The following is a 15,961-nucleotide window of genomic DNA, read 5'->3' on the forward strand; positions in this document are numbered from 1 at the left end:
TTAAAAAATCCTCCCCCTAAATAGACCCTTGAAAAAATTATTTAAAAAATCCACGCCTTAAATAGACCCTTGAAAAAAATTATTTAAAAAAACCCTTGTTTGGGTTTAAAAAATCCATGCCATGATAATTTTCTTTTAATCCTCCCAACTCCCGTCCCTGATATGGTGGAAACGCATAAAATTGCATGTCAAATTTTTTATTTGATTACAAAGAAGGCATAATGCACTTCAAGTGTAATAGCCATGTCTGATTAATTAAAACCATTCAGACATGCACAAGCTTGTTTGTTATACAGCAAACATCGTTCTCCTAGGACAGTAGCTATTTTACCGTCTAAGCCATTAGGTCTCAATCGCAAACCTCGGGAAAATGAGTGGTGCTCCCCAAGTTCCCCCTGGAATAGGAAAATCCTCCGAAGCATGGCCCGCCCAGCCACCGCAAAAACCTCGCCGAAAAGTGACATTGTGGTTCCTCACAGTTGAGGGTTTTGAATATTTCAAATTATATTTGGCTACTTGCTGTAATCACTGCTATGTGTATTTGGTGAAGGAGGGTCTCATCTGGGTGGAAAGAATATTTTGGCTTATCCTCATAGCTGTATCGCATTATGCCTCAATTTATATTGCAATGCAATCGATTGATCGTTTCCTAACGAAAAATGCCTATATGGGTATTGAGCGAGACTATTTCAGTTGGAATACTTCGTTGCCGAGCTTGACTATATGTCCCATGGAGCGTTTGGATCGGGAGCTTTTCAATGAATATTGTCAGTGAGTATGAGGGGATTATGGAAAGCATTTTATTCAAGGGTCTTGGCGTGGATTATTTGAAATCAAACTTTCAAGGGTCCAACATAGGCGAGGATTTTTTTAATTAATTTTTCAGGGTCTTACAGAGGCGTGGATTTTTTAAATTTAATATTTTAAGGGTCCTACAGAGGCGTGGATTTTTTAAATTTAATATTTTAAGGGTCCTACAGAGGCGTGGATTTTTTAATATTTTAATATTTTAAGGGTCCTACAGAGGCGTGGATTTTTTAATATTTTAATATTTTAAGGGTCCTACAGAGGCGTGGATTTTTTAAATTTAATATTTTAAGGGTCCTACAGAGGCGTGGATTTTTTCAATTTTATATTTTAAGGGTCCTACAGAGGCGTGGATTTTTTCAATTTTATATTTTAAGGGTCCTACAGAGGCGTGGATTTTTTCAATTTTATATTTTAAGGGTCCTACAGAGGCGTGGATTTTTTAAATTTAATATGTTAAGGGTCCTACAGAGGCGTGGATTTTTTTCGAATTTTTTATTCAAGGGTCCTACAGAGGCGTGGATTTTTTAAATTTTATATTTTATGGGTCCTACAGAGGCGTGGATTCTTTAAATTTTATATTTTAAGGGTCCTACAAAGGCGTGGATTTTTTAAATTTCATATTTTAAGGGTCCTACAGAGGCGTGGATTTTTTAAATTTCATATTTTAAGGGTCCTACAGAGGCGTGGATTTTTTAAATTTCATATTTTAAGGGTCCTACAGAGGCGTGGATTTTTTTCGAATTTTTTATTCAAGGGTCCTACAGAGGCGTGGATTTTTTAAATTTTATATTTTATGGGTCCTACAGAGGCGTGGATTCTTTAAATTTTATATTTTAAGGGTCCTACAAAGGCGTGGATTTTTTAAATTTCATATTTTAAGGGTCCTACAGAGGCGTGGATTTTTTAAATTTTATATTTTTATGTTTTTAGGAGGCGTGGATTTTTTAAATTTTAAGGGTCCTAGGCTGTTGGGCGTGGATTTTTTAAATTTAATATTTTAAGGGTCCTACAGAGGCGTGGATTTTTTAAATTTAATATTTTAAGGGTCCTACAGAGGCGTGGATTTTTTAATATTTTAATATTTTAAGGGTCCTACAGAGGCGTGGATTTTTTAAATTTAATATTTTAAGGGTCCTACAGAGGCGTGGATTTTTTAAATTTCATATTTTAAGGGTCCTACAGAGGCGTGGATTTTTTAAATTTCATATTTTAAGGGTCCTACAGAGGCGTGGATTTTTTAAATTTCATATTTTAAGGGTCCTACAGAGGCGTGGATTTTTTAAATTTCATATTTTAAGGGTCCTACAGAGGCGTGGATTTTTTAAATTTCATATTTTAAGGGTCCTACAGAGGCGTGGATTTTTTAAATTTCATATTTTAAGGGTCCTACAGAGGCGTGGATTTTTTAAATTTTAAGGGTCCTACAGAGGCGTGGATTTTTTAAATTTAATATTTTAAGGGTCCTACAGAGGCGTGGATTTTTTAAATTTAATATTTTAAGGGTCCTACAGAGGCGTGGATTTTTTAATATTTTAATATTTTAAGGGTCCTACAGAGGCGTGGATTTTTTAAATTTAATATTTTAAGGGTCCTACAGAGGCGTGGATTTTTTAAATTTCATATTTTAAGGGTCCTACAGAGGCGTGGATTTTTTAAATTTCATATTTTAAGGGTCCTACAGAGGCGTGGATTTTTTTATAAATTATTTATTCAAGGGTCCTTCAGAGGCGTGATTTTTTTAAAATTAATTTTTTAAGGGTCCTTCAATGGCGTGGATTTTTTATGAATTATTTATTGAAGGGTCCTACAGAGGCGTGGATTTTTTTATAAATTATTTATTCAAGGGTCCTTCAGAGGCGTGATTTTTTTAAAATTAATTTTTTAAGGGTCCTTCAATGGCGTGGATTTTTTATGAATTATTTATTGAAGGGTCCTACAGAGGCGTTGATTTTTTATGAATTAATTATTCAAGGGTACTTCAGAGGCGTGGATTTTTATGAATTATTTATTGAAGGGTCCTACAGAGGCGTGGATTTTTTATGAATTATTTATTCAAGGGTCCTTCAGAGGCGTGGATTTTTTATGAATTATTTATTCAAGGGTCCTACAGAGGCATGGATTTTTTATGAGTTATTTTTCAAACTTCCACACTTTTCCATTATTTCCAGATCCCATTACATTACCGGCAAAAATCAAGACGACCTCTGGGATCTGCTGGAACATCTGGCCAATTCGACTTATATGAATTTTCAAGATATTCCCAATCATAGTAGCTTGGATCGCACCCTTGATAAACTGCAGTTAAAACCGGATAAATATATGGAATTAATATATAATCTGACGGTGGACCATACCCTAAATCCTGTCGATAAGCTGAGAATACGTTGCATCGACAATGATGAATATATACACTCCCGACAAGTGCTTACCGAATATGGCCTCTGTTATTTAACGAACAACAATATTGATGATCGCTATTCGTCGAAGTATTTGCTATTCGGGGTGATGCCCGAACCAAATGAATATGAAATTAAACATAATGTCCGGAAGATACAAATGGGTTCATATCCGGATAAATATATTGATTTTAATTTTATTGGTTTCCAGTCACCAATTGATGTGAGTATCTTAAGAGGGGGAGGAGGAAGGCTTGGGAAACATGAAGAAATTTAAATATATGATTTCGTTTCTTACAGGTCTATGCCCATAGCTCCTATGAGGTCATGAAGGTGGACAATAATTATGGTTATACCACTGAAAATCTCTACTACGAACCCTTCTCACCGGAAATCACCACGGATCATAATTTTGAAACGTAAAGTCCCTAATACCATTACAGGACCTTCAAATACTAATTATTTTATTAAATTTTTTATAGGGGAGCCAGTGTCCGCCAAAGGAACTGCCGTTTCAGCCACGAGTCTAATCTAACCCATTTTCCGATTTATACGAAAAATATTTGCATGCAGGAGTGTCGTTTAAATTTGGTCTACAAAATGTGTAAATGTATACCGCACTTCTATCCCAATCGACGTAAGTGACCCTTAAAATGTTATTTACGCTCTTAAAAAATTATTTTAAAAAATCCAAGCCTTATATAGACCCTTGAAAAAATGACTTAAAAATCCAAGCCTTTATTTATTTAAAAAATTCACGCTTTATATAGACCCTCGCTTGAAAAAATTAGTTTAAAAATCCACGCCTTTTGAAGGTGCTTGAAAAAATTAGTTTAAAAATCCACGCCTTTTGAAGGTGCTTGAAAAAAATAGTTAAAAAATCCACGCCTTTTGAAGGTGCTTGAAAAAAATATTTAAAGAAATCCACGCCTTATGTAGACCTCTGTACATTTTTTTTAAAAATTCCACTCTTTTATAAACACTTGAAAAAATTGTTTTTATTAAAAAGTCGGTCCTTTTTATTTTCAGTTCTAATACCCAAACCGGTTTGTGATTTTAAAACCCTCAGAGAATGTATGCCGCAGCATGAAGCTTATTTTCTGAAATTATATCGGGAGAGACCCAATAGCAATAAACTGGACATGGCCCCGTGCTATTGTGAACAGAACTGCAAGGGATCGGTATTGAGTCTTAAGGTTTCGGTAAGTAGGAAATATCCACTATTTTCGAATGATGATATAATACATAATCCGTCCTTGTAGTTATATACCCGCTCAAAACAACTCTATGGTAGTTATGGTGCAACAATGACGGAAAAGGAATGGCCCACTGTGCGCTATAAGCGAGAGATTTATTTGACATTTACCGATTTAATGGGTAAATTTTTTTAAAAAAGTCTACTTAGGAATTTTTTTTTAATTTGTATTTCATTTTTTGTTTCAGTTTACATTGGTGGTACGGCCGGATTTTTCTTGGGCTTTAGTGTATTGGGCGCCATTGAGATTTTCTATTTTTTCACAATGCGTTTACTGTTCCATTTGTTTGGCTATAAAATATAAATATTTTTCCCTGAATTAAGTATTGAATACTTTTTGCACTATTTTTCATATTAATAAAACAATTTTTGATTATTCACATAAATTCTGAAATTCTTATTTTTTTTTTAATTTTGTATACCCTACACTACTATGTTGTAACGCCGCCGTGGCTTTGAACGTTAAGGCGGCGGACATCAACAGATGCCATGGGAACCAGGGTTCAAATCCCAGCCGGGCTCAAGCTGAATTTTTGAGTTTTGTTTTTATGCCTTTTTAGGGCGAAGGATCATTCATGTAAATGTTTTTTTTTTATTAATTTCTCTTTCGAGATGAACTACATGATCGGATTTGCAATGAAAACATTGCGAATTTTTACATGGAGAAGAAGATTGGTCCAAAGAATAAGCATGCCTGTTTTGATAAAGATCGATCAATATTTAGCGGGTCAAATGGACCCTGACTTTTGTGTGAAAAATTACAAAATTTGTATTCTATGGCGAATATATTTGCCCCTGAAGGTAATAGACCCGAGAAGTTGGTAGTATATCCAAGAGAAGTGGTTGACCTTTAAATTGATACTAATTATATGGTCGTATGTACTCGGATGTGGAAGTTAAACTTAAATATTTACAGGTGCTTATGTATTCAGATATTATATATAGCGCTGATCGCTTTAAAATGTTCCATGACGTTCCAGTTATGGTCATGTACAACGCCTATAATATTCACTGATGATCAGATAATAATTTTGGGATAAAGTAGACCAAAAACTTTTATTTGGTCCATAGGTCACAATTGAAAGCCGAACATCACAACACAACTCACGGTGAAGGTAATCAGGACAAGTAATTAGAAGGACTGTACTGAATATTAGTAATATTCGGAATATATGTAAGTGTAAGGAAGAGGTGCAGTTGACCTCCAAACGGGCCAGAGGGTGCAAATATCACGAAATATTGCCCAGGCTAGGAATAAATGTCCGCAGAAAGTTAGAGTTCCGTGGTAGTTGTGTAGGGTATCGTGTGGTTGGCCCCGTCCGACTATACTGCTCCGCTCACTGGTTTTAAATTATTTTTTTCAAGGGCCCAAACAAAGCGTTGATTTTTATCCCCTTCACCACTTTGTGGTACAGAGTATTATGTCTTTGTGCATATGTTTGTAATAGGCAAAAGGAAACGAAATAGACATATGGTTCCTTTTGAGAATATGCATAAAATCACTTTTTAAGTCGATTTATGCATGTCCGTCCGTCTGTCCGTCCATGTTAAATTGTAAACAAAGTACAGGTCGCATTTATAATCCGAATTGGATGAAATTTGGCACAGATCACTTATTCGTCCCAAGGACGAACCCTATTGAAATTCGGAAAAATCGGTTCAAATTTAGATATAGCTCCCATATATATTTTCGTCCGATTTTAGGTAAATAGTGCACCAATGTCCCTATATATCCTTCGATTTGCACGAAATTTGGCATAGCGTACTGAATAAGGTCTAGAACGATGTGTGTAATATTTCGTGAAAATCGGTTCAGATTTAGATATAGCTCCCATATATATATTTTCGTCCGATTTTAGGTAAATAGTGCACCAAAGTCCCTAAATATCCTTCGATTTGCACGAAATTTGGCATAGCGTACTGAATTAAGTCTAAAACTATGTGTGTAAAATTTCGTGAAAGTCGGTTCAGATTTAGATATAGCTCCTATATATATTTTCGTCCGATTTTAGGAAAATAGTGCACCAAAGTCCCTAAATATCCTTCGATTTGCACGAAATTTGGCATAGCGTACTGAATTAAGTCTAGAACGATGTGTGTGAAATTTCGTGAAAATCGGTTCAAATTTAGATATAGCTCCTATATATGTTTTCGTCCGATTTTATGTGAATAGTGGACCACAGTATTATATAACCTTCGGTTTGCAAGAAATTTGGCAGAGCGTACTGAATTGTTCCTAGAATGATGTGTATTAAGTTTCGTGAAAATCCGTTCAGGTTTAGATATAGCTCCTATATATAGGATATATAGGGACTTTGGTGCACTATATATAAAAAGTGGGACGAAGATGATTTTATATAAATAGTGCACCAAAGTCCCTATATATCCTTGGATTTTCACGAAATTTGTCAAAGCGTACTAAATTGTGTCGAGAATGATGTGTGGTAAGTTTTAGATCGGTTCGGATTTCTGTGTAGATCCCACATATTCATATATATTCCTCAGTTTTTACATAAATGGCGCTCCAAACTCCTAATGTTTGTCCGATTAACACGAAATTTTAAACAATGTATGAAATTGGATCTTGAATGACGTTATTGCGTTTTGTTGAAATTGGTGCAGATGCAGCCATAGCTTCCATATGTATTTCGAACGGGTGTCTGATTGAAATAAATTTTTTATCAGTACCGAATAGCGTGTATAAATTTTGCTATACAACGTTTTCCATAAATTTGTCCCATGGTACGCAGACGACTCTAAACCCGAATGAAATTAAATTTATCATAGGTTTCAGAAAGACATGCGTATGTTCCTTCGAGGGAACATTGACATGCAAATGTTAGGATACATATGCGCAATATACCCAAAGTGGTGAAGGGTACCATATAGTCGGCCCAGTCCGACTTTACTACTTTCCTTACTGGTTTTAATTAACTTTGTTAAGTGTATAATTTTCTAAACCAAATTTCAAGTTAATTTTAAAAATCAAAACACGTATCGTACATTTTTTATTTATTTTTGTTTTATTTAAAGTTTTTAGTTTCAAAAAATATTTTTATTTTTAACTTTAATTTCGTTTTATTAGTAGTGCCTCTTTTTATGTAAAATACTTTTTTTTATTTTTGTTGTATATTATTATTTGATTAGTTTTACATGTCTTCATATATAAGAATACAAAAATTTTTTTCTTAACTAAAGTATTTTTGTTGATTTTGTATTTTTTTTTTTCTTTCATAAAAAAAAACATTTTCACTATTCGATTGGTCGCATTAAATTATTATCATTAAAAAATATAAATGTCATAAAAATAAACTTATATCTAAAAAAAAAATAGAATTTATTAAATTACACAATTTTTACTCTCCACTTGATTTCTCTCTCTTTCTTGATTGTGAACAATTACTATAGTGTTTTTGCTGAGTGTGCCGGGGCAGTGTAGTCTTTGTAGGATGGCAACACTGTACTCTCTCCCATTCTATTACTTTTTTGACATACGGTGGAAGCTGAGGTAAGAGAAGCAAATATTTTTGGGAGAGTAATTACTTTCTCTCTCCCAAAAATATGTGATTCTCTCAATTAAGCTTTCAAAGTCTGCCAAAAGAGTAGCAATCTCGTTTTGTTCTTTCTCTCCTCTCCTTTGTCCTCTCTTCTATATTCTCTTTATCTCCTATGACTTAATTACAAGAATAACAACATTTTTGCTTATAATACTCATAGCTGCATAGCTTGGCCTTGACGGCCCACGCACAGTTGGTAAAGACATCGGTGCAGGGCAGGACAATGGCATCATCATTCTGCAATTGTTCATAGCGGAGATCTGTAAAGAAAAAGGGCCAATAAATTTCTATAAAATCTAAATAAAATCCTCTCCACCTACCTTCACACTTGTGGGTATTACAGCTCCTATATATTGGCTCCCGGATGGAATAACGGCATTTATTGGACTCCTTCAGGGCATTTTCCTGTTCATTGTATTCCAAACATTTCACCGAACGTCTTTGGGTGCCGCCATCACAGGTTTTGGTACACTAAAACCACACAGAAATAAACATAAATTAACCACAGTTCCCAAGAAAAACAAATTCCCTCATTTTCCCCTCACCTCCGACCACTCCGAATAATGCCATCTGGGTCCACAATATTCCACCTCTTCGTGGGAACATTTCTCCACAGTGGTGGGTTTCAATTCCGGCTTACATTCATCATCCTCCAATATCAATTGATTTTCAATACACAAAACCTGTCGGCTGCGGGTCAAATTGAAACAGTTACCATTGCAGGGTGACCATGGCCCGGCAAACCATTCTCCCGTATCACATGATTCCTCACGATCACATATCCTTGTTGTCTCCGGAGCATTTCTTATATCACATCTTTCCGGATTCGATTTGGTACGATCACAATAGACGGTACGATATTCTGTGCCTGGACCACATTCCGACGAACAATATTGATTCCAATCGGACATTAGCCATATGCCAGCCTTATCACGATTCGTTTTATTATTCGAGTGAGCCGCATTGGGGCTGAGACCATGCATGCGATAACGAGCATTATTGCTACGATGTCTATTCTTGGGACAATCACAGGGTTTCTTAGCCACTGGCTTCTCTTCCATACAAGCGGCGGCATCAACATGTACCACAACGCCGGATGCCAATTCTTGAACACAATTAATCTCTCGTTCCCTCACACCAGCCTCTCCATGATGGCAGCGGCATTCTCCCCAATCTTCTAGACGCCAAAAAGCGGGGCAGGGTTGCGTGTTACATCTCAGGAGATTTTCATTTATGATGGGCTTCTCGGAATGGGCACATCTACGCTGTGAATAATAACGCAAGGGATTTTCGCGCACACATTTTACAATCGGTGATTGCATACCTCCTCCGCAGGACTTTGAGCAAGCGCTGAAGCCTACAACTTTCCAGTTATAACGACGTTTACGCACCGGACGATTGGCCGTGATAATGGCTTCATCATTGGCCGACTTCAAAAAGCCATCAGTTTCCACGGACACCTCATTTTCTTCGGAGTCGGAAGTAATCGGTAGCAGGTATTCGTATTTAATACCAGGGTTAACGGTTTTACTGTAGATCTGTAAAAAATACAAGAATACAATTTTGTTTTCAATTCCTTTCTTTCTATTCACAGATGTAGTCAACATCAACGCCATTTTGGTTCTATACCGCACGTTTATTCTCCGTAGAGTTAAAACTCTTTTCTACTCACCATTAATTCCAAACTCTCGCGGATGGGTCCAGTACACGTTACCCATTCGGTAACACCTTCGCTTTGTTCCTGTAAACTATCCAAACGATGATAATCGAAGACGGCACCAGCAGCCTCGTAAACACCACTCTCGGACATGGTATTATCGCCATTGAAAACATATTTCTGATCCTCAGTACGTAGCACTTAAAAATGGGAGAGGATATGGAAAACAATTTAACATAACCTCAAATTTTTAATCAGAAAAATCCCCTACTTACCCAACAAATTCATGCTATTCTTCAATTCAGTTATAGAAATATTCGAAGCTCCTGCTGGAATTATGGCCACATGTATATAAGCATCTTCGGGTAATGGATCTCGTGTATAGAGTCCGGTAAGGGGCCGACACAGGAGACCACCACATGCTACAGCGCCGCTATTTGCCGATAAACCGGTGACAATGCCACCGGCATGAATTGCCTAGAATGAAAAGGAGAAAACGAGAAATATGAATAATATGTGGAACTGAAAAAAATATATAATGAAGAGGTAAAATTCCTCCGAAATTATAAACATGTAATAACAAGGATTTTCTATTGGAATGGCTCACTTCCTTTGTAAGTGGCCACTCTAAAGGTATTAGGCGACCTCGTGTCCATCAGTATTTACGGTTTGCAGCCATGGCCCCGACTGTCTTCGAATGGAGCCTTGTTGCTACCTAGGCGCCTCAACAATTTTTTTCAGGCTTAGCTATAATAAGAGGCTATGCCATGGCTGACCTCAAGTCCTCAATCAAAAAACTTTCTATAGAGTGTGGCCATCCTAAAGCTGGGGTATTAGACGACCACCTGCCATCAGTGTATACGTTTTGCAGTCACGGTCCCGACAGAATTTAATGGGGCCTTATTGCTAACGGGCGCCTCAACAAGTTTTCCTCGACTTTATTGAGGAAACCTGCTCTTTCCGCCCCGGTCAGGATACTATTCACACTCATCTCTGTAATCACAGGCCCTTGACACAGGGGGAAGGAGCTATGCATACCACTGTGATTAACACAATGGATATCCCAGTGACTCCTCCAAATCAAGGTGAGTCTCCCTGGCGAGGATGAAAATCCCAACTCCATGTGCAGGGCGTGCAGCGAAGTCTCGAGACTTTTAAGACAGTTGACCTTTGAAATAGAGGCATGGACTGATGACCTTCCCATCGAAATTATGAATAAATCATCGGCACAAGGAACTACACAAGGCTTCAATTGCAAAGAGATCTCCGACAAAAAGATTTACCGAAGTGCAGTTAACTTTTACAACGGGTTTATTGGACTGGACAGGGACTCTTTTAACGACAAGAAATTTCTTCTAATTAAGAGGAAACTTCGGAATTATCCGAATAACAATGCGAGTGACTTCTTAGTTAAAAAAAATCCTTCGTCTCGTGTAAAGTCAACAACAATAGCACTTTCAAAGGAGGAGACGACTGTGAATAGTCTGAGCATAACCAGGACGATGATGGCTAAGACTTCCGATCACTCTGCATGCTCCGAGGGATCTCTGAGTTTTGAGAAGTTCCTGACACCACCTCCAAGGTAGTGTCTGAAAGAGAGCCCATAGAAAACCATTCAGAAATGCTGCTAGAATACAACTTCCCTCTGAGCAAATAAACAAACTTGCCGATCCGCCTACTGTTGAGTTTCCAAACCGCAAATCCAGGGCTATGACTATTGATCAGATGTTGCTGGATGAACCAAAAGTGGCGAACACGAAGCAAGTGTTCACGACAGTTGCGACAACCTCTCCGACAATTGTTGTAGTTTACGAGATATCGAGGGGGATGGCAACCTCTGTGTGGATCACTCTAACTCTTATGGGACTGGAGAAAACTTTGAGGTTGGTTGAAAAACAGATGAGGAAATTGAGTAGCCTCACCTCATCTGAAAAGGACGGAGGTCTTGTCGCTTAGATCTCCACCGAATCATTATGTCCACTTGGGGGGAAGAAAGACTACTTCCAATGTGGAAGAAAGAATACATCTAAAGCGGAAGAAATTCATTAGTGGTTATTTGATTTGTCGGTAAGAAGAAGAAAGGCTGGAAGCTAAAACTTGAAACTAACCTAGCTTCGAACCTAGTAAAGAAATAAATAGAGGTGTTGCTTGTTTGAAAAAATGTGGAAATATAGCCTGGAGTAAAACACCAAACCGAAGGCTTTGGTTCAGGCACATCCTCCTGTAGAGATTAAAAAGGAATCCTGGATACAGATGCAGACAGCGTGTTGGGGATCTGGAAGGAGCATTTTGAAAAGCTTATGGTATCAAAAAAAATGGCTGTGAAGAAGATACCCCAGAACCAATAAAAGATGAAGGTATAGAATGCATACCACCTAGCCAAGATTAGGTCAGAGGTTTAGGAATAATAAAGTAGCAGTTGCCGATAGGTAACCAGCTGAACTATTCAAGACTGGTGGTCAGATGCTGGTCAGGAGCATGCACAAGCTGATTAGTACAATTTCGATTGCATGCCCAATGATTGAAACCGCAGGATCCTGTGTCCCGTGCACAAAAAGGAGACAAGGCACATCCGTTATAAAGGAATAAGTCTCTTTCCTATCGCATATATCCAGCGTGCTATGTGAACGACTGAAGCCAATGATCAATTGCATTATTGGACCAGAACAATGCGACAAACCCACCATTGACTAGATTTTCAGTCTGCGCCAAATTTTGGAAAATATCCAAGAAAACTACATCGATAGATTCCAACTATTCGTCGAATAACGACAGTCCTATTCGTCCAGAGCTATTTAAAGCTATGTCTGCGTTCCAGCAATATTAATAAGGCTGTGCAGGATAACTTTAACTGACACAAGGCCAGCAGTTAAAGTCGAACAGAACCTATCGAAGCGCTTTAATACCGAAAGAGGATTCATACAAGGTGACGGTTTGTCGTGTGATATTTCTAACATCCTGCAAGATCACCTGACCACATCCTGCAAGACCAAGCCAAACCGATCTGCGTTGAGTTGTACCATATATGCTCGGATATCGGCATTATCAGACGTATCGAGCTGCAGCGAATTGGAAGAGCTGAGCGTTCTCCCAATAAACTCGGCTTATGGAACAAATGTTCTGTCACAAGCCTGCTAAGTATGTAAGCCTGGAAGATGATGTTACGACAAAAGATGTGAGAAGGGAATCGTTTGATCGAGAAGCTGAATATGACAATTGCCTATGGTTCAGCCTCCGGCAGCCAGGGGAAGTGGTGTCGATAAGAGCACATGCTTGAAAAGATTTCAATGTACATGGATGCGATCACCAAGCGGTTTGAAGAAAATGCTGACGGACAATGGCGGTGAACAGACAGATACCGATTACTGGGCCGGTAAGCAGAATCGCTTAATGACGGAAGTTGAGATGAAGGGTAGTAAAGAAATAAATCTAGGTGTGGGTGGTTTGAAGAAACGAAAAGATGTCGCTGGAAGATGATGCTGCCGATCAAAGGTGTTGAAAAGCTAATTGAAAATCGTTTTATCAAGAAACTGGAAATGACATTTGCCGATGGTTCAGCCTAGAAGAAAAAGGTGACAGACAAGGCATAACCAATACGAGTACATGCTTGAAGATATGGTGGTGGCTCTTGGATGCTATCCCCAAGCTGTTAAAAAAAAACTGGTGGTTAATTACGGTGAACAGGGAACGATTTTTGGTTCGGTAAGCGGAAGCCGTTAATGACCGATTTTCTGGCCTGGAAGTTGAAGCCAAGGGTAGTAAAGAAATAAATTGAGGTGTGGTTGATTTTAAGAAACGGAACAACTTAGCCTGGTTCAGTCTGGAAGAAAACAAAAAAAAACGATCGACAATGGAGGTAACGCCGATAAGAATAGGGGATTGAGGAGATTATGGTGGCACTTGGATGCGAAAACCTAGCTGTTATTTAGGATTTGCATTTGACGTTTTATAGTTTTCTATTTTGAAATATTCTATATTTTATATGCATTTACTGGCTCGTAGCGAACATGGGATTTTCGTATAATAAAGATGGTAAATATCTTGCTGTGGGTCTCTTGTGAAATGGAGTGAACATTTAGTTAAACATGGATCTATTTGAGGACCTTTTACTTGTTGAAGATTAGTACACTCAAAATTTACATTGAAGTATAGCTTTCAAGATAATTTTTCCCAGTAGTAACTTCTAAAGCTTACAAAATAACATTTTCTTTAAATATTCGTATTCAATACTCACCAATATCAGCATTAAAAATAATTTTTTATTTAACATGATTTTTTTCAAATTTACGTTCGTTTCGATTCGTTTAATTATTCATGAAATGTCTTGTTTTTGTTTTTAAATTGTGTGTTTATTTTATTATTTATTATATATAGGTTTTTGTATTTATATTTCCGCCCTCCAATTAAAAATTATTTATAATAAAAAAATTAATTTATGTTACCAATCGTGGATTTCAACATAATACTAAACAATAGGGATCGATCGACATAAACAATCTAAAATGTCTCGATTTTGTTTGTCAATGTTATCTTGTCAGAAAATCTACATATCTCACCTAATTTCGATACGAATCGAATTAAATGATTTTTTAAATATGTTTTATCTTTTTTTGAATATTTGATTTTTTTTATTAAATTAATTATGTTTTGATCTTGTCAATGAATTGTTAATAACCACGAAAATAAAATCACAATGTCATAAATCATTCGGCAGGGGGCGATTGTGAATGGAGCTGGGTGACTGTTGAATGGTATTTTAAGAAGCCCTAAACAAGTTGTGAATTGGATGGCGATTTGGTTAGGTGTTGGTGGTAAGGGTAATGGAGGTGAACAGTGTTGCATTGGAAGGTAAATTAATAAAAAAAAAAATAAATTTATATTTAAAAAAGTCCAAACAATTTTTTTAAGGTTTGGGAATTCAGGGACCAATCTGCATATTTTCGACTTATGTATATCAAAATGTATCTCCATAGAAACCTCCTAACATCCATGGCTCTACAAAGACTCAGAGAAGAAAATCCAAACTTCTGACCATCTAAGTTTAGTCTCCATCGCCCCACTGTGCATTTGGTTTACTGTGTGTGTATTTAAGCAAATGTGTTAAGTTGTTTTTTTCATCGAATATCGTCAAACTTATTATTTCATATTTCTTCCAATGCATAATTAAGCAATTAATTATGATGATCGTATAAATAAAAACCAACAACAATAACAATAAAATCAATAGGCGCCGTACTCGTTTAAGCTGTGTACGGGTTTGGATGATGATTGGCCACACCGTTTAGTGATTGTTTTTCAGTGAATTTGTTATGTAGGTGGTTTTGAGTGTGATCTTCAAAATTTGTATAAAAATTCTAAGTATTTTTGAAAACAAATATTTAAATATGAATAAATAAAATTGCCTTTAAAAAAAGTGATCCGATTTTAATCACAGTTTATATGATACATTAAATTATGTGGCCATAATAAGATTACATTTTAAATTATGCAAAGCTACCAAATAATATATTTGCATATTATTTGAATATTATTATAGAAAAAATTACTTTAAAAATCCACGCCTTATATAGACCTTGGAAAAAATTTCTTAAAAAATTCAGACCTTAGATAGGTCTTGGAAAAAATATTCTTTAAAATAAGTTTTAAACAATCTTGAGAAATTATTTTCAAAAAATCTTTAAAAACATTAATTTTAAAAAATCCACGCCTCTCATGGACCTTGAAAAATTAATTTTAAACCGGTAAGAAAATTAGTAAAGTCGGACTGAGCCCACTAAATGATACCCTTCACCACTTTGGGCATATTCTACATATGTGTCCTAACAGACGTCGCCTTTTCGAAGGAACATTAACATGAAATTGAACGAGCATAAATATGCGATCTTTATCTATAAGTAAACCTATCTATTCTATTTTTGTGAATAGATTTACAGCAAACTCTACACACGCTATTCGGTATGCTGCACTGTTTAAAATGTAATCTCAATCAGACATCCAGATTCGCTGAACGTATAAAGGACCACGATCTGCGAATCTGCACTTGGAATGTGCGCACTCACGAATTACAAAGCCGTTACTTCGTGAGTGTTGTTGCCCTACAGGAAATGCGATGGAAAGGGACTGGCGTAAGTAAATCAGATGATTACGCCCTGTGTTATAGCTGCCATGAAACGAGACATGAATTTGGCTGCCGATGTATGGTTAACAGGAGAATAAAAGACCTCGTCTCCAGATTCACTTCAGTAGATCAGCGAATTGCTATAATCCGTATAAAAGCGAAGTTCTT

The 15,961-nt window shown here is 36.7% G+C and overlaps 2 protein-coding genes across 2 annotated transcripts; one reads left to right on the plus strand and one right to left on the minus strand.

Moving 5' to 3' along the window:
• Window positions 1-370: 370 nt before the first annotated feature.
• LOC133324967 (sodium channel protein Nach-like) lies at window positions 371-4,765 on the plus strand. The gene is made up of 7 exons (XM_061533791.1): window positions 371-771; window positions 2,979-3,429; window positions 3,507-3,625; window positions 3,689-3,843; window positions 4,236-4,408; window positions 4,469-4,583; window positions 4,650-4,765. The coding sequence occupies exons 1-7, from the start codon at window positions 371-373 to the stop codon at window positions 4,763-4,765; spliced, it is 1,530 nt and encodes a 509-aa protein (XP_061389775.1).
• Window positions 4,766-8,133: 3,368 nt separating this feature from the next.
• LOC133324968 (thrombospondin type-1 domain-containing protein 4-like) lies at window positions 8,134-10,152 on the minus strand (the record flags this gene model as incomplete). Its single annotated transcript, XM_061533792.1, has 5 exons — window positions 8,134-8,278; window positions 8,339-8,489; window positions 8,564-9,556; window positions 9,691-9,875; window positions 9,951-10,152. Coding segments are annotated over 5 exons (1,674 nt in total), but the record flags the coding sequence as incomplete, so codon positions are not given.
• Window positions 10,153-15,961: the final 5,809 nt, after the last annotated feature.

The sequence above is a fragment of the Musca vetustissima genome, unplaced genomic scaffold (genome assembly GCF_032173495.1).
Source record: "Musca vetustissima isolate MV318-11 ecotype Yass unplaced genomic scaffold, APGP_CSIRO_Mvet_v1 utg62481, whole genome shotgun sequence".
NCBI classification, from domain to species: Eukaryota; Metazoa; Arthropoda; class Insecta; order Diptera; family Muscidae; genus Musca; species Musca vetustissima.